General features: G+C 42.1%; 1 protein-coding gene across 2 annotated transcripts in view; it reads right to left on the bottom strand.

The window, feature by feature from the left end:
- The window catches only part of NAF1 (nuclear assembly factor 1 ribonucleoprotein), a 28,336-nt gene extending 7,915 nt beyond the window's left edge, over positions 1-20,421 (bottom strand). For both annotated transcript variants that reach the window (XM_074866561.1, XM_074866562.1), the window contains exons 1-5: positions 20,115-20,421; positions 17,627-17,765; positions 7,590-7,683; positions 3,839-3,921; positions 2,645-2,805 (exon numbers count right to left, since the gene is read on the bottom strand). In XM_074866561.1, coding sequence (XP_074722662.1) covers positions 2,645-2,805; positions 3,839-3,921; positions 7,590-7,683; positions 17,627-17,765; positions 20,115-20,374 — 737 coding nt within the window. In that variant the 5' untranslated portion in view covers positions 20,375-20,421. The remainder of the gene's footprint in view (positions 1-2,644; positions 2,806-3,838; positions 3,922-7,589; positions 7,684-17,626; positions 17,766-20,114) is intronic.
- Between the last annotated feature and the right edge of the window lie 2,564 nt (positions 20,422-22,985).

Genomic DNA, 22,985 nt, shown 5'->3' with positions numbered 1-22,985 from the left:
GAAGGTGACTCAATGGAATCATGAAAATACATGAGCTTTTTTAGAATTACTTTGTGTTTCAGGCAATACAACAAAGATCTATTTTTAGCAACAAAGTACTTTGCATTCAGGAAGTTTTACACTAAATTTTCATTTATTTTGCTATAAAGTGTAAGGCTTATTCATAGCACTGCAACTTCATACAATGCAAGCAGATTGCATTCTAGGTTTTTTAAAAAAGCTTCAAACTTAAGGTTTCTTTCAGATCTTAATCCTGATTCTTTTCCTTTTCAAAGTACCATCACAGCTTTGAGTATCAGTTCTAAAACGTTAAGCCTATAGTACTCCAGTCAGACTGGTCTCCACACAGTCAAACTAACAAAAACCAGAAAATCACTGGTCATCAAACTGTCAATCTGCTAAGGTCCAAAAGCCTTCTTGTGAAGCACTGACCGAAGCTCAACTTTTCTACTATCCACAACATCATGGTTTCTTTATAGAGACATTACAGCACAGGTCAGAAATCAAAATTCTTTATCCTTTTTCAGTGATACTTACTTTGTGAAAAAGCAGCTTCAACAAACAGTACCAATTGCCTCACAAAAGCTTAAGAAACTTTATTGACAAAACTCAGAAATAAAATAGTTTCAGTGAAATGTAACTTAAATCACATTATTCAGAAATTATGGTTTAGGCCAGATTACACAGCTGTTCACAGAATCATCTAGGTTGGAAAAGACCTTGAAGATCATCTACTCCAACCATTAACCTAACACTGACTGTTCTCAACTACACCATATCCCCAAGCACTATGTCAACCCGACTCTTAAACACCTCCAGGGATGGGGACTCCACCACTGCCCTGGGCAGCCCTTTCCAACGCCTAACTACCCGTTCTGTAAAGAAATGCTTCCTAACATCCAGTCTAAACCTTCCCTGGTGCAACTTGAGGCCATTCCCTCCTCCTATCGCTTGTTACTTGGTTAAAGAGGCTCATCCCCAGCTCTCTGCAACCTCCTTTCAGGTAGTTGTAGAAGGCGATGAGGTCTCCCCTCAGCCTCCTCTTCTCCAGACTAAACAACCCCAGTTCCCTCAGCCGCTCCTCGTACGACATGTGCTCCAGACCCTTCACCAGCTTCGTTGCCCTTCTTTGGACACGCTCCAGTAATTCAATGTCCTTTTTGTAGTGAGGGGCCCAAAACTGAACACGGTCATCGAGGTGCGGCCTCACCAGTGCCATGTACAGGGGTAAGATCACTTCCCTGTCCCTGCTGGTGATGCTATTTCTGATACAAGCCAGGATACCATTGGCCTTCTTGGCCACCTGGGCACAAATGTTCACACATGTCTTATGCACTCTTCAACTCCACTGATAAGTCATTAAAGTCTGAAACATCTTACCTAGTGTTTTGTACCACATGAGATAGTAAAGTACTACCAAAAGACAAATAGTTCCCAAAACTACTTGCAAAGCATGTAGCCAACTAAGCATCTGAGATGTGAGACTCATGTTTTAGTATGGCACACAGTTACTGATGCAGCAAGCACATGATTAAAGCACGACAAAGTCTCTGCAGTTACTGCGCTAAGCAACAAAGTTTAATGGAACAAATCAAAGACCAGCTGGCATCAAAATGCTGCAGAAAAACAAACAAGCAGCAGAGTGAGAGTGTGATGATCTATTTTGATCTTCACTGAAAGGAAAAAATATGCTTGCTGCTTCTACAGAAATGGAAAAAAAACCCCAAAAAACCAAAAAACTCCTGCAGGCCTTGATCACCCATGCATGACTAAAGAAAAAAATTATTCAATATGAATACTGGCAGAGTTGCAATTAATGCAGACACCAATACTATTGGCTATAGTAAAAAAATTTGCAAGTCAGATGAGAACTAGTTCTAATAAACAGACTACATCAATTGTATGACAAAGGATTTTTTTAACCTATAGTTATTTCAGACAATTATTCATCAATAATTGGAACATTAAAGTCTAGCAGTCATTTATTATGCTTTATTTCTCATTCTGTATCTTTGAGTACACTACCTTTAAATGGCAACAAGTCCTATTCATACATGCTACTTTCCTCAGGCAGACTGGGATACACAAACACTAGAAGTTTCTGAACATCATACTACATTGCCACTCAGATTGCCTCTCTCAAATTTACAGCAGGTGATTTTCATATAGAATTGTCATTCTCCAACTGTACAATAGATTTATTGATAATTAAATTTCAATTCTGGTCTTGTAACATGAAATAAAAATAGCAAATAAATACAAACTTGTTCAGAATTCAAACAAGTTGTAGGCGAGGGAAGTATCCATTAATTTTTTTCTGGCTATGATATTTTAGATAACACAGAAACATGAAAAGAAAGAAAGCTTAATGTATTAAATTGAATAAGAAGCTACTAAACTTTAGTAATTGTAACACTTTAGAATTTTGTAGTTTACAGTTACTCTGTAGTGTTCCAAAAGGCAAAACGGTACAACCTTGTTATTACAACACAGTTGAGAATATCTAAAAAGAGAAAAGTTTTAGTGTCAAGCTTAGTCCTACAGTTTCTCACTCAAGGCGAAACTTTAATCCAGTAATTTTAGCTATATTATAAAATACATTATAACCAGATTAGGGAAAGAAAAAAAAAAAAATCAGACTCACTGTTTCAGTTTCTCTGCAAATATATACTGGGTGAAGTCCTCCACTGATGGAGCAAAATACATGCTATCTTGCACATTTATACCTTTTGCTTTGATATGCTCAGAGCTGTTAAATCTCAACACATAAAAGGGATGTAAAACAGGACCAAAGATCTCAAATACCTGAAACACAAACAAAATTAAAATGTTTAAATAAACCAAGACTAGATAGCTAATTTCACTGTAGACAACCATGAACCTTTAAGATGCTTTGTATTTAAGAAGTTCGGTATATTTTCAAAATGAAGCATCAAATAAAGATACTTTCATGCTCTGGTTTTATTACTGCATTTTGTTTAACAGTATATTTCCCCAGATACTGTTTAAGTCATAATGTGGAAAAGTTCTCACATGTTGATGTTGCCTTTGGCCACCCAACTGTACTGCTTTCACTGTCTGCTTCCTTTACTTCAGTAATCTTTCCTTTTATCAAATCTCTATTCACTCTCCATTATACTTTCAAATCTCTTACACCTGGAACAATATTCTGACCATTTCTTTCTCTTTACAAGACACCTTTACGTCAGTTCCTCTGTCTGTTCCCCTGTTTCATGGAGAGCAGAGAATTCTGAGATGTGCAGAATATGTGCAATTTCAGGCTGAGTTTTTTTGTTTCACTCACATCTAGCATTCAAAGATATTATAGTAGTAACCATTCCAGATGATGGCTGTCCCTTCCCAGATAACATACAAAATTTAATGTGACACCCCTCTCAGCAAACAGTCTTCATTATACTTGCATACACACTGGCCTTAAACTGAAACAGCAGAGAGCAGATATGTAAGCATTTCCTGTTTTTTGTGAAACTTGACTAATTTCCCCATTCTTTGCCCCCAACTCCTGGCAATAAAAGAGCACAGCCTGTTATTCTAGACATAATACAACATAAAGCAACCTCTCCCTCTCCACGAGCACTTTCATAAAATAGCAAAAACTTATCACACATAGTAATTCTATAAAGATGTAATGAATTCCAGGTTAGGAATTCTTCAGATTAAAAAGATAGATTACTATAGCAAGAGTCAAAAGCACAAAGAAAAACTACATATTAAGGAAACATCTTTCATTTAGTCAACTTCAACACTATTTGCTGGAACATAAAAGAATACTTTGAATTTTATATTAGCATAACAGGTTTTTATGCTTTACACAAACCTTTCCTGCTGCTTGCCGGTCTTCTTTAAAAATTATACTCTCTTCATTTACTGGAGGTAGACCTCTCAGTGATTCAATTATTACTAAAACGGACAAAAAATCAATTAGAACTTTATGTTTCAACAGCAGCATTTAGTTAATTGCAGAGAAACTTAACAAACCACACCATTATTTGTCCACTAAAGTTCATAGAGCTTCACCCAGAAATTCTTGCACACACACAAAACTACTTATAACCATACACCCTTTCTCCAGTGATATATGAGTGGTAAGATTTACATTTGTTTACAGAATTATTGTTCTCTTGGGGTGGAGAAAGAAAGGAAACCAGATGATAGGTACAAAAGAAAAGTCTCAGATACGTATGTGCGAGATACTTGTATTTACAGAGGATGTTTCTTGATTAAGTGCATAGCAGCAATAACCTGGGGTTTTTTGAGTGCAGATACATCTTTATATTCTGCCTTCTTAGTATGCCAAATGAAAATTCTCCTCGGAAAAAAGAATGATTCCCCTAATAAGTCGTAAGAACAGACCAGAACACAAAAGATGCCTGGCAGTGCAGTCACAGTAGCAACTGGTGGTGTCATTTATGTATGCAGATACACAATCTGAAATACACTTCTGCAATTTAATGTCATATAAGCCTCATACCACATTTGGGCCTAACCCATGATTAATGATGGTATGAGTGGTCAGAGTGAGCAAGTCCTTCTAGTAGATCAAAATGTGAAATCTTAACACTTCGTAGACTTAAATACTTATAAATGGACATATAAGCATGTTCTTCCTCCATTAAATACATAATTTGATATACAGGCAACTTTACTTTTAGTTTTTCCAGATTCAGACACATAAAGAGCTTATTCTTTACTGAAATCTTCAGAGTAGTTCACTCTCTTCTTGGGTAGTAGTTCACATTTGTTGCTTAGTCTACAGAAATACCATGTATTCCTTTACAATCAGCAGGAATCATGCTTAAATGTGTCAATACAGAGGCCTAGCAGCTTTACACTCAAAAATTCTGATTCTGAAGGTAATCTTTTCTACCTCTAAAACAACAGAACGCTCAATTAAGCATTCTCAACGTCTCTCCATCAGCAAATAAAGTCACTCAAGCACTTAGTGTCAGTCAGACTCCAACAAAAACTAACAAGATTATCACTGTTAAACTTGCATAACAGGACTTAAAGCAATAAACATCTCAAAGCTAAAACTCAAGCTTTGGTACTATTTCAATCTGCAAACACTTTATGACATGCCAAACAAGCCTGTGACAATGCTACAGGCTTAGTAGTTCACTGAATTTCAAGAGAATTAGGGACATCGGTTTATTCTGTGCCTACCTATATAATAAAATATACAGTGAAAGAACCCAATGTGTAGCTTAACCCTCATGACAAATATACCTTAGCCAAAAATAAAAAACAAAACCCCCACAACAAAAAGCCCAAAACAATACACACACAAAAAAAAAAAACCCCACACGCCAAAAACTCTCAGAGAATGCTCTCAACTTGATTGATCACACATAGCCCCCAGTCTTCCAGCAGGCTAAGGAAAATATTCTAAAAATATAAATCATGCCAGTCCCATGAAACCCAGGAGAAACAGTTATCATCTACAGCCTATTTGACTTATAGCTTTGCCTACCTCAACCCACCCAAAACCCTCAGCTTCTACTCGTTCAGACCCCAAAGCGCAGTCCCAGACCAGGTTTCTCACATGCACCAAAGCTATTTACTTTTCAGGCTACAACCCACGCAGTGAATTTTTCTCTTCTCCAAGTACCTTGAAGCAAAACACAGCAAAAGTTCTTTTAAATTCTGATCCTGTGAACTTCTGCTCAGTGTAAGACCTGTCATCTTGCTTTTAGCTGTATGAAGTTAGGATGAGCCTATACTGTTCTAGCCTTAAATTCACCTCATAGTATGAAATACCCAATTTACAGTATCACACACTGCAGATTATGAACTTGGAATCTTGCTACAGAGAACAGCAGAGATTTCTGATACATCAAAGGGACAGAAAGTGCTCGGAATACTGACTGTCGAACTAAAATAATGTTTGTGGTTTCCAAGAGACCTCAACGCCCCTCATACTAGATATAAACCCAGTATACATGGGTATCAATTTAGTTCAAAAATCAAAAAACAACCCACAATAAGCTGGCAGAGACCGTAATATGGCCACAAATCAACTGAAAGTGAGGCCACTCAAGACACCTATTTCCAGAACTGAAAAGAAAGGAAAACATGTGGAAAGAGGAAGTCATAAAGCAAGATAGTAAAAGCAGAAAAATAACACATATCTTGGGGTTTTATTCCCTTTCTATGACTTTCTTTCATGTATGATTATTAGTCTGTTTTCTAACTTTCACCAACCAGTCTAAATTCAACACTTCATATATTTCAGTTACATAAAGTAGGATGCAGACTGAAGAATTCACCTGTCAGTAAACTGACAGGACTTGAAAAGGTTATACTCACACCAAGGAGGATTATAAAATAAAGACAGATTTCAAAACTGAAGTCTAAAAATAGCTTTGTTTAAAAACTCCTATATTAGATCAAAAAGAACTGCAAACTATGATTCAACCATTTCTCTTTTAACTTATTTTCAAACTATCATTTTAGCTGAAAACAGCCTTCTTGAAGTGCCCATTATTATCAATAAGCAAGAAAGGGCAAATTAGAACAAAAGGACAATTATGACATTACTGCCTTCCACACTCTCAAGCCAGCTTCCTACACATGAAAAAAATTAAATCCAACTCCAAACCAACACCACCAATAAAAATACTGTAAAGGAATTGCCTGTATTACCTGGAATCTTTACAATAAAAGAAAATTTAATAGCAAGGGCTATTTGCTTTAATTATTTTATACCCCATCAACATAAATACTTTAACTTCAAAATTGAACTTAGTTTCTAATTTTCATAAGCAAACTGCTTTGAAAGCCATTCAAGCAGAATGGAACACTCAAAATAAGCTTAAATACAAACATACTATGGCTGTTTTATTAATATCAGCTTCAGCAAAACTTTGATTTCATATATCAAAAACTGAGGTCCCAGGTAGATCTGAAAAGATCCCTAAATGTATATACCTGCAGTTAAGCTTATATCCATTGTATGTCTCAATCCCATTAAGCTTATCCTCCAATCCCTATAAATCGTGTCAGTCATGCTGTCCTATGACTGCTGACACCGGCAGCTTGCATTTGGTCAAGGTGCCAGAAGTGGCATGAATAAAACAAAAAAATGTAAAGAAGAACGTGCACTGCTAAAGAAACAAGCGTTTTTCCTGTCTTCATATATTAACAATCAAGCACTTGGTTGACTACATCTGTGCTTTCAGTTATACGCTTTCCGTATCTTCAGAGATAATTCAAATATAGCATGTACAACTGCAAGATTTTCTTAAAATACTGCAAATGTTCAATCTTATTGTTGCCAGAATATAAAGATCATAACACACGGTGAAAAAAGGCTTTTTAATGAAAAAATCAGAACATGAAAGTTACACAGAAACACATGCATAATTATCTTAATCTTCAGATGTAAGCCAACTAAAAGGGAATTCAACACAAATGTCATTTGGTAGTCCGAGTTCTCATTCAGCAACCCACTACCCCCGAAATAGAATGCTGCAGTACTGACACTTTGAGGGAACAGTTAATCACACTATTAATGCAGAGATATAGAGAAACTATTTTAATTAAAACCAAAGCAAACATATCTTGCCTACCTAGCTGCTCAATGATGCTGGAAACTGTCCCGAAGAGCTTCAGTTCAACATCATCAGGCAGAATTATTGATAAGTCTTCAACAGGAGGCAGTTCCTGAAAATATCAAGTCAATGTTCAGAATATAATCTCATCACACTAAGACATTCATCACTTTGTTGCTGCATAAATTTGACAATCAGAAAAACCTCCTAGCATTTTAAAGATTTAATAAAAATAATCTAGTTTGATTTGTCTCTTTCAGAATAATTCTAAATTAACTCATCTTGGGCAAATGACACTTCTGAAGACACCTTTTCTATTGAGACACTAGTCTACATATTTCCATTGCAACTAAAATAGAAGCCAATTTTATTCAACTGGAGAAAACTAACAACTGATAGACATTTTGTTCATTTTTTCTAACTTTCAAGTTAGATAAATTAAGTTCAATGTACAACACTAATTAAATAATCAGTAATCAAAAAAATCAGACAACTTGTAATCACATTCAATGTGTGACAGAAGAACAATTTACAGAGCAAGAGATAAAATAGTATGAAATACACCAGATATGTATCATCTGATTCAACAAAATGGTGTCTGTCCATTTATGCCATGACTTGGATGATTATAGAAGATGTAGAGATCACAACAACCTATACAAAGAGAATTATTTTTAGGTAGAAGTTGGATTTGGTACAAGAGGATAATCACAGAGAACACTTTCCAAAAAAAGGCCAAAGCTCAGGTATACAAGTGAGTACTACACAAAAAATATTCAAATTAATTTTTTACCTCAAATGTAAGCATCAAAATCTGCCATCAAAGGCTGATTAACACTGAACTCATCATCCACCTCCAATTTACTCATAAACTAAGATTTCTGCGTATATACTATACCGCTGTGAATTCAATATGGACTATATGGAATACAAGGTAAGGGCAACTAGAGTAAGAATTATCTTCAAATTCAACATCTTCTGAATTTGGAGGTAGAGTCCAAATCTTAGCACTAAACTGCACTTCTAAAGGCCATCAACAGAAACAAAATCCCTCTCCAATAGAAGAATCTTATCCTGTCTTATAAAAATTTCACCTGATAATCTTCACTCTTAACAAAAGTGCTTGGCAAAGGCTTCTAGAGCAACTCAAAGACCAAACAGAGGCCAAGACTTTCCCAGATCATATAATATAGCATTGAAGTCAAAATGTGAATTCAAATAGAAACACCACACATTTCTACAGGACAGTAAGTTTTCCAACATTAAACCAACTTCACTGCTAAGACTTAAACAAGTCATGGATGTCAGAGCAATTCAAAGGTCAAAGACCAGAAGGAAGAAGGCTAAATTTTTGATCATAAATCTCAGATTGGTAAACTATACCATCTGTCATACTATGTACAATATCTGCCAATCCTACGCTTCAAAGCAGGAGGTTTCTAAAATAGTTCCACACTCCTTAATACACGCAGGTTTTTTCCCCCAAGTACATATTCCAGTTAAATACTTCCTTTGATTTTTTATTTTATGTTTGACCCATGCTTTAGCAAGTTAGCTATTATTGGGAACTTTTGGGTAGAACACTAATCATCATGTTTCATTTTTAACAGACATTTCAATTTTCAAATTGTGTTCCTTCAAATTTACATAACACAATCTATAAATTTTTACACAGACTAATTCTATTACTGTAGAATGGCTTAGTACAAGATACAGTAAACAATGTAGTTTCTAGAACTTCAGTTCTTATTAACTATCATTAGCAAAAAGCTATAGCTTTGCTGAACCAATGAAATTAATCAGGCCAGTAATTAAAAGGAAGACAATGTTTCGTAAACACTTGGACTTGAAAATAGTGAGCTAATTAGACAAGTGAGCAGATGAGATAAAAGGTAAATAAAGCCTGATAAATACATATATTTGAGCAAGGATTTTTGTTCAGAAGTCCAGTGCTGTAAAAAAAATGTTCATAGAAGCACCTACATTCGTTCTACTATTAATCGTACTTCAAAACCAAGTACATATAAGCAGGAATTGCTCTGATATTTTACTCCTTCAGAAAACAACAGTATGTGTTTCTCAATCTTTGATTAATTTCAGGGATAAAAGAATATCCGAAAAGCTTTTCTTTACTCAAAGTGTCTCTAAAGCAACAGTTTAAGAATTAACATGCTCCCAGCTCCTGTTGTTGCTACTACTAATTCATGTCAATGCTCTTCAGAGATTCTTTTTCTCTACCTAATAACTTCCTGTACCCTTCACTGGACTGGTTTCCCATTCCAGAAAGCATTTTTTATGAAGGGGAGAGATCTACAGAATAACAGATAAATGTATGGATGAACAAGGAGTTCCTGGACGAGTTCAAATGTAAAAAAGAAAGCCTACAGAGGGTGGAAGCAAGGACAGGTAGCCTGGGAGGAAGACAGAGAAACTGTTCAAGCAGTCAGGGATCAGGTTAGGAAGGCCAAAGCCCTGATAGAATTAAATCTGGCCAGAGACAACAAGGGCAACAATAAAAGCTTCTATAGGTACACTGGTGATAACAGGAAGACTAGGGGAAATGTGGGCCCTCTCCCCAAGGAAACGAGAGACCTGGTTGCCTAGGATATGGAGAAGGCTGAGGTACTCAATGACTTTTTTTACCTCATCTTCACCAGCAAGGGCTCCAGCCCCACCGCCAAAGTCACAGAAGGCAAAGACAGAAGGAGGGAGAATGAAAAACCACCGACTGTAGAAGAGCAGGTTTGAGACCATCTAAGGAACCTGAAGGCACACAAGTCACAGAATCAGAGAAATCATCTAGGTTGGAAAAGACCTTGAAAACCATCTACTCCAACCATTAACCTAACACTGACAGTTCCCAACTACACCATATCCCTCAGCGCTATGTCAACCCGACGCTTAAACACCTCCAGGGATGGGGACTCCACCACTGCCCTGGGCAGCCCATTCCAACACCTAACAACCCATTCTGTAAAGAAATACTTCCTAATATCCAGTCTAAACCTTCCCTGGTGCAACTTAAGGCCATTCCCTCTTCTCCTATCACTTGTTACTTGGTTAAAGAGGCTCATCCCCATCTCTCTGCAACCTCCTTTCAGGTAGTTGTAGAGGGCGATGAGGTCTCCCCTCAGCCTCCTCTTCTCCAGACTAAACAACCCCAGTTCCCTCAGCCGCTCCTCATACGACATGTGCTCCAGACCCTTCACCAGCTTCGTTGCCCTTCTTTGGACACGCTCGAGTCATTCAATGTCCTTTTTGTCGTGAGGGGCCCAAAACTGAACACAGTCATCGAGGTGCGGCCTCACCAGTGCCGAGTACAGGGGTAAGATCACTTCCCTGTCCCTGCTGGCCACGCTATTTCTGATATAAGCCAGGATACCATTGGCCTTCTCAGCCACCTGGGCACACTGCTGGCTCATGTTCAGCCAGCTGTCAATCAACACCCCCAGGTCTCTCTCTGACTGGCAGCTCTCCAGCCACTCCTCCCCAAGCCTGTAGCGCTGCTGGGGGTTGTTGTGGCCCAAGTGCAGCACCCAGCATTTGGCCTTATTGAACCTCATACAGTTGGCCTTAGCCCATCGCTCCAGCCTGTCCAGATCTCTCTGCAGAGCCTCCCTACCCTCGAGCAGATCAACACTCCCACCCAGCTTGGTGTCATCTGCAAACTTACTGAGGGTGCACTCGATCCCCTCGTCTAGATCATCAATAAAGATGTTAAACAGGAGTGGCCCCACAACCGAGCCCTGGGGGACACCACTCGTGACCAGCCGCCAACCGGATTTAACTCCATTCACCACAACTCTCTGGGCCCGGCCATCCAGCCAGTGTTTTACCCAGCGAAGCGTGTTCCCATCCAAGCCACAAGCAGCCAGTTTTGCCAGGAGAATGCTGTGGGAAACGGTGTCAAAGGCCTTACTGAAGCCATCCACAGCCTTTCCCTCATCCAATAAGCAGGTCGCCCTGTCGTAGAAGGAGATCAGGTTTGCCAAGCAGGACCTGCCTTTCATAAACCCATGCTGACTAGGCCTGATCATCTGGTTGTCCCACACGTGTTGTATGATGGTACTCAGGATGAGCTGCTCCATCAGCTTCCCGGGCACTGAAGTCAAGCTGACAGGCCTGTAATTTCCCGGATCATCCTTCTGACACTTCTTATAGATGGGCGTCACATTGGCCAGTTTCCAATCTGTCAGGACCTTCCCAGTCAGCCAGGACTGCTGGTAAATGATGGAAAGTGGCTTGGCGAGCACCCCAGCCAGCTCCTTCAGCACCCTCGGGTGTATCCCATCTGGTCCCATCGACTTGTGTGTGTCTATGTGATGCAGTAGGTCACTGTCTCCTCCTGGATTGTGGGGGGGTCGTTCTCCCAGTCTCTGTCTCCTGGCTGAGGACGCTGGATTCCCTCAATACAACTAGTCTTCTTATTAAAGACTGAGACAAAGAAGGCATTAAGCACCTCAGCCTTTTCTTCATCACTCGTGAGGAGGTCTGAACTCAGCTGGCAGCCAGATGCCACATGGCCAGCCGTTCACCTCCCCCCCACCCCCCTGTGGTGAAATAGGGGAGGGACAAAAAGAAGAGAATTCATAGGTTGAATAAAAAGAAAGAATTTACTAAATGTAACAAGAGAACAACAGTAACAATAGTGAGTCCAAAAAGAAACGGGTAAAATGCAGCAGTGGCTTACTGAGCATGGCGACCACCCCCCCCACAGCCACAGGACCCGACAAGCAGACGGCGCGCATGCAAGCCCCTGGTGAAAAGCCACAAGAGTGAGAGAGAGCCCACCCACCTAAATCCCTGGGCATGACATCACATGGTATGAAATACTCCAATGAAAATTAACTCCATCCTGGTTGAAACCAGGACAACTCGTTACCATGTTTTCTCCTGCATCTAGCAGGGGATGGAGGTTATCCCTGGTCTTTCCTTTGCTGTTGACATATTTATAGAAACATCTCTTGTTATCCTTGACTGCTGAAGCCAGAGTAATTTCTAGCTGGGCTTTAGACCTCCTGATTTCCGCCCTGCATAACCTCACAGCATCTTTGTAATCATTGTGAGTGGCTAGCCCCTTCTTCCAAAGGCCGTAAACTCTCCTTTTCTCCCTGAGTTGCAGCCAAAGCTCCCTGTTTAGCCAGGGAGGTCTTCTCTACTGCCAACTTCTCTTATAGCACCTGTGGACAGCCTGCTCCTGAGCCATTGAGACTTCCTTCTTAAAGAGTGTCCAGCCTTCCTGGACCCCTATACCCTTCAGGATCGTCTCCCAAGGAATCCTTTCAAGCAGATGCCTAAACAAGACAAAGTCAGCCCTTTGGAAGTCCAGGGTGTCATTTCTGCTTAGCCCTCTCCTGGCCTCTCTAAGAGTAGAGAACTCTATTATTTCATGATCACTGTGCCCTAGTCGGCTTCCAACCGCCACATCATCCACCAGTCCTTCTCTGTTCACAAAGAGGAGGTCCAGCAGGGCACCTTCTCTGGTCAGTTCACCCACCAGCTGTGTCAGGAAGTTATCTCCCACACATTCCAGGAATCTCCAGGACTGGTCCCGCTCTGCTGTGTTGTATTTCCAGCAGATGTCTGGGAAGTTGAAGTCTCCCACAAGAACAAGGGCAAGCGATCGTGAGATTTCTCCTAAGTGCCTACAGAATATTTCACCCACCTCTCTGTCCTGGTTGGGTGGCCTATAGTAGACTCCTACTACAACATCTGCCCTGTTGGCCTTTCCCCTAATTCTAACACAAAGACACTCCACCCTGTCTTCACTATACTTGTACTCAAAGCAATCATAACAGTCCCTAACATACAGTACCACCACACCACCTCTGCTTCCTCTTCTGTCCCTTCTAAAGAGCTTGTAGCCATCAACTGGCACACTCCAGTCATGGCAGACATCCCACCATGCTTCTGTGATAGCCACTACATCATAATTTTCCTGTTGCATCATGCCTTCAAACTCCTCCTGTTTGTTACCCATGCTGTGTGCACTGGTATAGATGCTCTTCAGATGGGCTGATGTCCCCAGCACCTTTTTGCATCTAGAGGTCCTAAGTCCGGTCTGACCTTTCACAGGTGTTACTATGGTTACTGATCCATCAATATCCCCTGCATCTTTGTTGTGCTGCATGTCTCCATCCCTTGCCTCCACTGAGATGGCAGGATGAGGGTCGTCTCCAGCACAACAGCCCACAAACTCTGGTAATCTACCCTGGGGCTTATGCCTGGGAGTTCCAGTTTTGTCCCCTTCCCCCTTCAAATCTAGTTTAAAGCGCTCTCAATGAGCCCAGCTAACTCCTGCCCCAAGACCCTTTTCCCCCTCTGGGACAGGTGCATCCCATCTGATGCCAAAAGGTCTGGCGTCCTGTATACCAATCCATGACTGAAAAATCCAAAGTCCTGCCAGTAACACCAGTCTCGGAGCCACAAGTTCATCTGTTGAGTTCTCCTGTATTCTTCTTCATCCATCCCTCCAACTGAAGGGATAGAGGAGAACACTATTTGTGCCCCTGACCCCTTAACCAGTTTACCCAAGGCTCTGAAATCTCTCTTCATTGATTTAGGACTCCTCCTGGTAATATCGCCGCTACCTACCTGAAAAACCAAGAGAGGGTAGTAGTCCTTAGGTCTCACTAGAGGGGGGAGTTTTGCCGTGAGGTCCTTTACCCAGGCCCCAGGGAGGCAGCAGACTTCCCTATGAAGCAGGTCCAGTCTGCATATTGGGCCTTCGACACCCCTCAGAATGGAGTCACCCACTACAATGACTCTTCTGGGGTTCTTTTTGGAACTGGTTTTAATACCTGGTCTAGAGTGACCCAGCCTTGGTGGACCTCCATCTTCCTCCTTGTTTCACTCATTTTCTTCATCCTTCTCTGCTTCATTCAAAATTTCCAGGGCCCCGTACCTGTTGTGAAGGGACACCATGGAAGGTGAGGTAGGTTGGGAGGGGATTTTCCTGCCTCCCTGAGCAGGGACCTGTTTCCAGCCTCCCCCATCTCTTAGGTCCCCTCCTTCTGCCTGGTAGCAAGAGGATGAGGGATTGCCTGCCTCTTCTGGAGCCTCCATTTGCTCCTGTTGCTTCAGGGGTGCCACTCCACCAATCAATTTCCCTTTCACACTCCCTAATACTTCTTAATCTTGTGACCTCCTCTTTGAGTTCCGCCACCAGGCTGAGCAGGTCATCCAGCTGATCACAGCGCACACAGGTGTTGTCATTGCTGCCCTTCGGCAGGGTGGACTGGCTCAGGCACTCCCTGCAGCTTGCGACCTGGACTGCTGCATGTTTGCGTGGCAGCTCCAGCTGGGTCGCCACGTTCTTTCTGGTGGTGGTTTTGATGTGAGTGGAGACCATGGTTCAGTCCACTTGTGGAGGACGATAAGAAGACAACTAGCTCTGATAAACTCTAGACTCAGGAGATGGACTGTGCCCTGTCCGCTCGCACTGCCTGCGCGAACTGCTGTGCAAACTGACACACCACACCCTTCTGACGCACCACACCCTGTTTGCCCGTTGTTCACCGCGCTCCCTGGGGGCTGCTCTTGTACTTGATGGCGTTGGGTGTCGTCACTCCAGTCTCCTCCCACTCTGAGTCCCCGCTGCCCTCGTTCGCAGTTCGCAGCTCACTCTTCCGCTCGGGGGTAGGTGGCCTGAGGCACTCCCACTTCCCTGGGCTTCTGCCTTCTGGGCTTGAGGTTTTGCTGCTGGTTTTTTGACACTTTCAGAAGGGTCCCTCACTTCCATCCTCTTTGGATCCCCTCTCCTCAGCAAGTCCATGGGACCTGATGAGATATATGCACAGGTCCCGAGGGAAGTGGCAGATATAGTGGCTAAGCCACTATCCATTGTATTTGATGAGTTGTAGCAGTCCGGTGAAGTTCCTGCTGACTGGAAAAGGGGAAACATAACCCCCATTTTTTAAAAAGGGGAAAAAAGAAGACCCAGGGAACTACAGGCCAGTCAGTCTCGTCTCTGTGCCCAGCAAGATCATGGACCAGATCCTCTGGGAAACCATGCTAGGGCACATGGGAAATAAGGAGGTGACTGGTTACAGCCAACATGGCTTCACTGAGGGCAAATCATGTCTGACAAATTTGATGGCCTTCTACAATAGGGTTATAGCATTGGTGGATAAGGGAAGAGCAGCTGACATAATCTACGTGGATTTGTGCAAAGCATTTGACACTGTCCTGCATGACATCCTTGTCACTAAATTGGACAGACATGGATTGAATGAATAGACAACTTGGTGGATAAGGAATTGGCTGGGTGTTTGCAGTCAAAGAGTTGTGGTCAATGGTTTGATGTCCAAGTGTAGAGCAGTGACAGGTGGCGTTCCTCAGGGGTCCGTGTTGGGACCAGCGCTGTTTAACATCTTTGTTGGTGACATGGACAGCGGGATTTGAGTGCAGCCTCTGCAAGGTTGCCTATGACACCAAGCTGTGTGATGTGGTCAACACACTGGAGGGAAGGGATGTGCCATCCAGAGGGACCTGGACAGGCTTCAGAGGTGGGCCCATGAAAATCTCATGAAGTTCAACAAGGTCAAGTGCAAGGTCCTGCACAGGGATCAGAGCAATCCCAAGCACAAATACAGGCTGGGTGATGAGTGGATTGAGAGCAGCTCTGCGGAGAAGGACTTGGGGGTGTTAGTGGATGGAAAACTGACTATGAGCCAAGAATGTGTGCTCACAGACCAGAAAGGCAACCATATCCTGGGCATCAAGAGAAGTGTGGGCATCAGGTGGAGGGAGGTGATTCTCCCCCTCTACTCTGCTCTTGTGAGACCCCACCTGCAGTGCTGTGTCCAGCTCTGGGGCCCACAACATAAGAAGGACATGGACCTGCTCGAGCAGGTCCAGAGCAGGCCACGAAGATGATCAGGGGACTGAAGCACCTCCCCTACGAGGACAGGCTGAGAGAGTTGGGATCATTCAGCCTGGAGAAGAGAAGGCTCTGGGGAGACCTTATAGTGGCCTTCCAGTACTTAAAGGGGGCCTACAGGAAAGATGGGGAGGGACTCTTTACCAGGGAGTGCACGGATAGGATGAGGGGTAAGGGTTTTAAACCAAGAGGGTAGATTTAGATTAGATATAAGGAAGAAATTCTTTACTGTGAGGGTGGTGAGACACTGGAACGGATTGCTCAGAGAGGTTGTGGATGCCCCCTCTCTGGAAGTTTCTAGGCCAGGTTGGATGGGGCTTTGAGTAACCTGGTCTAGTGGAAGGTGTCCCTGCCCATGACAGGGCGGTTGGAACTAGATGATCTTTAAGGTCCCTTCCAACTCAAACCATGACTCTATGATTCAGTATACTGTTAATGTAAATCGACATGACATTGTTATATTATCCTTTTATTTGTAAGCTATTACAAATGATGCATAGCTAATCATCTGTTAGCAGACTATTACTGAAACTCATTCCTTTAAACTTCTTAATTTTGAGATAATGAGGAATAATGGCAGCAATACTTAATGAATATGGTATTTATGAGAACCAAATCCAGAAGACAGAATCATGATGCAAATTAAGGTTCTGATCTGCAATACGTAAACCAGTGCTATAACAAAAATTGCAGAATAAAACAAATACAAACCATTTCTATGACCACTCTAATAATTTTGCTTAAGTGAGTAGAGGCAATTCAGTATGAACCTCTGGGAGGCTTAATACAACATCTGAAATTTTTACCTCAAAGCTAAACATATCTGAAATATATCTGTAAGACATATCAGACCTTCAAGTCTGTCACAGAGAAAGAATGATGAATGCCTGCAATATACAAACAACAAAGGTACTAAAATATCCAGAAATTTATTTTCATTAATTACAACTGTGATTTTTCACAAATGTGAACCTAAAATGAGCTGTGAACCTCACTTCAGAGTGGCCTTAATATACTGAAAAATAAGACATTTCTAGTTATTATCTGTGTTATACCTGAACTACCGTAAAAACACATTCAATCACTAGGTATTGCAATGACTTAAAAATACATTAAGTTAAAATATTTTAAGTTGTGTTACCAGAAGGTTTAAAAGATAACACATTGTACTTACATCAATAGGCAACTCATCTTTTGTTTTAACACAGTAAGTTCTATTATCCTTCTCATTTGGATGATCGTCTTCATCAGATACAGTTGAAGGAGAACGTGAAGAAGAAGATGTAGTTGATGAACTATCTGAATCTGTATCACTGAATAAAACAAACATGGGAATTATTGACTTCTACATTACCGATAAAAAGAATGGCTACATTATACATTGCTCAAATACCTCTGGTTACCAGATATGTTTTTCTTAAATGTATATATTTGTATACAGAAGAGCAGCAATCTTTCCTGAACATACAACCACTGAACAAGATCATAAAAAAAAAAAAAAAAAAATCTCAGAAGAGTAGTAGCTTCAGCAGTTCAGAGCAAATGCTAACAACTACAGTGGCTCACTTCGGTTCCCACTGTTTCATTGTTGAATGGTTCATGTGGCATGACAGCAATCATCTCTAAGTTCACCTAGTCCAGCTTCTCCCACTAGCCACCCCACGTTAAACTCCAGCACCAGCATGACTCCCTCTGTGAGACATACACAGTTATAGTCACGGTTTGGGGCCTACACTTTACTGGTTTGCAAGTGAAATGAGACATTAGTCATGGGAGGATCACTTCAGTATAGTGCCTAGATAAACACAGCCAAATTAGGACCATGTCTATTCACTATCAACATGTTTCCATTTTATGCACCACTTAAATTCCCAGTTTTGAACATCACTTAATGTAACTGAGCACAAAAAAAAAATTTCAAAGATAATACATCAAACTACCTTCTACAGCTCACAGTCACTCTTCTTGTACAATCCCAATATTAGCATAAAGCGAAGTGAAAGTAAATACTTATTCCAAGCAATGCATCACACACTATGAGGGTAAAAAAAAAAATTCTAATTTTTGCAGAGAAAAGGGATTAGTTTCATAATTCATGGCCTGTCTGAATTCCCTTAGTATGTATTCACATGGATTAGTAATTTAATATTTCTCACTGGCACATGCATAAGAGATGTTTATTGCCTTAGACTCATTATTTCAAGTAAAGAGCACAGTAAGAAACCAGTCCTTCTTCACACCAACATGTTCCTTTTAGCAAAAGTCTAAGTTCTGCAAGAGTTGGTGGAAGAAACAAACATGTGGAGTAACTGATCTTGGTGAGTGAAAAAACACATTACAAACTGTACACAAAAATACACAAAGCAAGCAAACTTTTGTAAAATTGCATCTATCCCTTCTTATCTGATCTGGCCGTTAACAAAGAAGCATTTGGAAACAAAGTGATAAATAAAAAACAAAAAATGCTCTCTTCTAGGTTCTTTGGTATTACATTATCTCCTTCACAGGCAAATTATCTGCTGTTGCATTTTTTTTTTTCCAACAAATGCTGACAAATAAGACCACCTTTCCAAATAAACCTTTTGAAAAAGCCAAATACGGACTTCTTAGAACAAAATCAACATAGCAGAAATACAAAAATCAGCCAGACTACCAGAGACCAATCAGTGGAAGGAGTTAAACTCTTTTTTTTTTTTGAGATACACATGGGCAGCTAAGTAAATTAAAGCTATCAAAATTTCTTCTTTGATATATGAATATCAGTGCAACAGATTCTGGAAGCAAGAAAGACTACAGGTGAAACCCCTGCCATAGGTCAGGAATTTCACTATCCATCACTTCATGATGTTCTAGGAAAACTCTGAACTAAGCAAACAGAGTATTTCCATAGTCAAACTTTAATCCATTAACTACTAAAGAAGCCCTGTATCTTCTTTTAAAGAAGAGACCCTTAGACTTAATTTCACCCTCCACTAGTCAAGAGGAGCACATACCCATCTTGCTGCAATGGCCGAAAAAGAAAACACAAACCTCACTAACTGAGAAAGTGTGCAGGCTGCCGACTGAAACAGAGCCCACATCTAACCAAAGCTGCCTTTCACCAACTACACTGAACACCAAAGCAGACATGCAAGTAGAAGATGGAACCTTTTACAAAAGTATACAGGTTGAGAATGAGCTTTTCCAGTGAGACAACATCAGAGTTAAGATTTGCAGACTCTTTACCTTGAATCCTACATACTGTTTTTTTCAGCAATAACACTGTCACAAGTGATGTAGGAGCACCCTGTGACGACCACGTCAAACAAGACATTCAAACGGTCATGGTGGACCAACCAATCATGGCGTTCTACAGACCACCAGCACCAAACTCATGTTTTCGCTAAATTCTGTACCCTTACAGTCCCCGTTTCGGAGGCTTATTAATTCAACAATAAAACTCCTAGTGAAATATAAGTGTCACCTTTAATGAGAAAGAGAAAGCTACAGAAGCCGAAACAGTAGGGCGGGGATTAGAGGGCGGACTCGGGCACCTCGCTCGCAGAGCGCTGAGCCGCGGGGCCACACGCGTCGCCGGGTAAGAGGCTTCAAAGGGGAAAGAGCGACCCGCGGAGAGCGACGCGCCTCTCCCGCCCCGCGGCCCAGCCCCGGTTTAGACCCACCTGTCCGAGTCCGACGAGGGGGCGGCGGCAGGAGGCCGGCTGGGACTCGGGGGCGGCGGCGAGCTGCGCGCTCCCTCGGCGGGGAGCGGCGGGGCCTTCTCTTCCTCAGCGCCCTCCCGGGAGCTCGGAGGGCTCGGCGCGCCCCCCGTGCTCGCCGCCCGCTCCCCGCCCTTCGGCGGCGGCGGCGGCGGCGGTCCGGCGGTGCCGGGCTCAAACGCCAGGCTCTGCAGCTGCGCCACCACCGCCAGCTGCGCTTCCATCTCGGCACCGGCACCAGCGCCACGCGCCCCGCGCCCCGGCCGCCCTACGCGCCCCGCCCCCAGATATACGCTACTTCCGGCCCCCGAGCACCCGCGCCCCAGGCGCCGGCGGTGCCTGGGCTCGGGCAGGGCGCGTGCGTGGGGTGCTGAGCGCGCTGCGGGAGAGGCGGGGCCTCCCGTCACGCGGCGCGAGGAGCGGCGGCCGCTGGCGGGGAGACGGCGCGGGGCGCCGCGGCCGCTGGCGGGCTCCTGAGGGCGGGCGGCGAGGGAGCTGCCTGAGGGCGTGGGGGTGGTAGTTGCCTGTTTAACATTTGATTGGTCTGAGCCCTTTGTTAATAGAAGCCGTTGTTGTTAAAAACTCGTGAAGGTAACAGTAATGAATTTTGTCATAATTTTTAAAGTCTTCTTTGCTTAAGTCTTAATGCTAAGTAAATTTTGTGGTTAATTTAAGTTGGACACCAAAGATTTGCTTTTATGAGGCTTGCCTGAAAGGCAAAGCTAGAGGTCATTGCTACTCTTGCTGGGGCTGACTGGGATGGATTGGTTTTGGTATTTTATGAGTGTGCTGACAACACACAGAAGATTTGTGTAGTTAAAACAAAAAAAAAACCAGTTAAGCTGTATAATATCGAATTACTATAGTAATACCTAACGCTACTGTAGTAACCCTACAATAACACCTAGCTCTGCAAAACCTAACCACATCTTTTAGATCACCAGACCACTCACCGCAACATAAATGTCCATGTACGTTCTAGGTTCACCATAAATACCCACTGTTCCATAAATACCCACTGTTCCAGAGCCTGAGGGTCTTTCGGTGACTGTCCAATGCCTCATACAACTCTGTGGGGGAGCGTGTTGGTGTCTTAGTCTTTTCTCCTGGTGTACAGTGTCCTCTCCTGTAGGAGAGTACAGAGGAACTCCCCAGCCCTTCCCCAACCTCTGTGTTTGGTGACTTAAAGCTCTTTCCCATAACAATAACTTAGGAGAAAAAAAACAGGTCTTCTCTTAAACACAATTTATCCATGGGAAAGCCCAAAAGATGTGCAAAAGACAAGCAACATTAGGCGGTCACTCTGACTGTGAGCCTACAAACAAGCCCCCTTAACCTGGACTCCAAACTGCAACCTGACAGCAGTGCTCCTGTGCCAATACCATGTGTTCCTGACCACCGCAGAGCTCCATCACGCTGTCCTTTGGACGGGCTTTCAAACCAAGAGCTAAGGCTGTCTTCGCTCCCAGGCAATGGGGTGAGGGGCAGAGTGCAATATAGGTCTGAGGAGGAACCGCATAAATAAATACATGAAAAAGTTATGTGTGATAATGCTGAGAGTGCCAAAGAAGACTGGGACTTGAACATCTGACGAGAGCAGAGAATGGTAGGTTTTCCATGTAATAAACTTCCCCTCCATCTCTGAGAGGACTGTGTGCCTACAGCTCAAAGGCACCCAAAACGTTTCGTTCTCCCAAATGTCCAGGCTATGTTGAAAAACCGTCACACGAGTGCTTCACCGGTACCCCACACAGGCTGAAGGCAGTGTCTGGCAGGCAGACGTCTTTCTCTAGTAGTTCTGCTCTTCATTTGCAACATGACACAGCAGATGCAACCAGCAGAATTTATTTAGTAGGAAAATTAAACATATGCAAATATGGATATAACATAATTCATCAATATTTTTATTTAAATTTGTCTAAAACTATGTATAGGTCAAGCAGAATAGTCACATTATGGGCATTTGGTATTTTTTGCACTGCCTGAAGCGAGGAGCCTATATAGGCTGTATGTGTAAACAGCAGAAGTAAATTCTCTCTCAACACAGTTAGTCGGAACACCTGGGTTAGGAATCATCTCCTCTTCAATGACAACCCTGGGATCCTGAAGTGAGGGTACATGGGCTGTGTGCCCTGTACTGCAAGCTCTTTAACAAAAGGGATCTTTAGAAATTGATGCAATTAAATATCAACAACAATTAGATGTCAATTGCACGGAGATTAAATATTGAACAGTCATAAAAATGGTTTATATTGAATCTCACTGGCAAATATGGTTTCATCCCTAACAAAGTGATTGAAATGAGATATATATCCAATTAAAGAGTAAGTAGAGACAGAATCCTACTAAAACCCAGTCCTGCAAAAATAGATTTTGCAAAGCTAAGATTCATTTTAAAACTAAGCAAAGAAAGTTTATTATTAGTTCGAGGGGTTTTTAATTTCTTTGCTTCTCTTTCAGAACTGGGACTTGAGATGTACCTGAAATGGACCATAATACAAGATCTGTGAGTTTGTGTGAGAAAGTTGATCAGTGTGACTGGGGGGGGGAATAATTTCCCCAAACCAGACAAAGCCCTTATATCAGCAAAATCCTTTCCTAAGAAAAGGTAAAATAATTGATGTCATAATGTAGGACTGAATGAGTTGAATGATGAGGAAATGAAAATTAATTTTATTTGCTGAACATAAACCTCTTATAAATGTAAAAGCATATTCAGGTCTCTACCTTGCACTTATGTAAATAAAACTCTTCAACTGTCTGATGAATCATGACTTTCCTGCTTTTTAAAGCAATTTAGTAAGTGTTTTGTAGCTGTACTCTGGCACCTAGATT

This window comes from Strix uralensis, chromosome 4 (genome assembly GCF_047716275.1).
Source record: "Strix uralensis isolate ZFMK-TIS-50842 chromosome 4, bStrUra1, whole genome shotgun sequence".
NCBI classification, from domain to species: Eukaryota; Metazoa; Chordata; class Aves; order Strigiformes; family Strigidae; genus Strix; species Strix uralensis.
The sequence above is the reverse complement of the archived record's forward strand: the minus strand, read 5'-3'. Positions and strand labels throughout refer to the sequence as shown.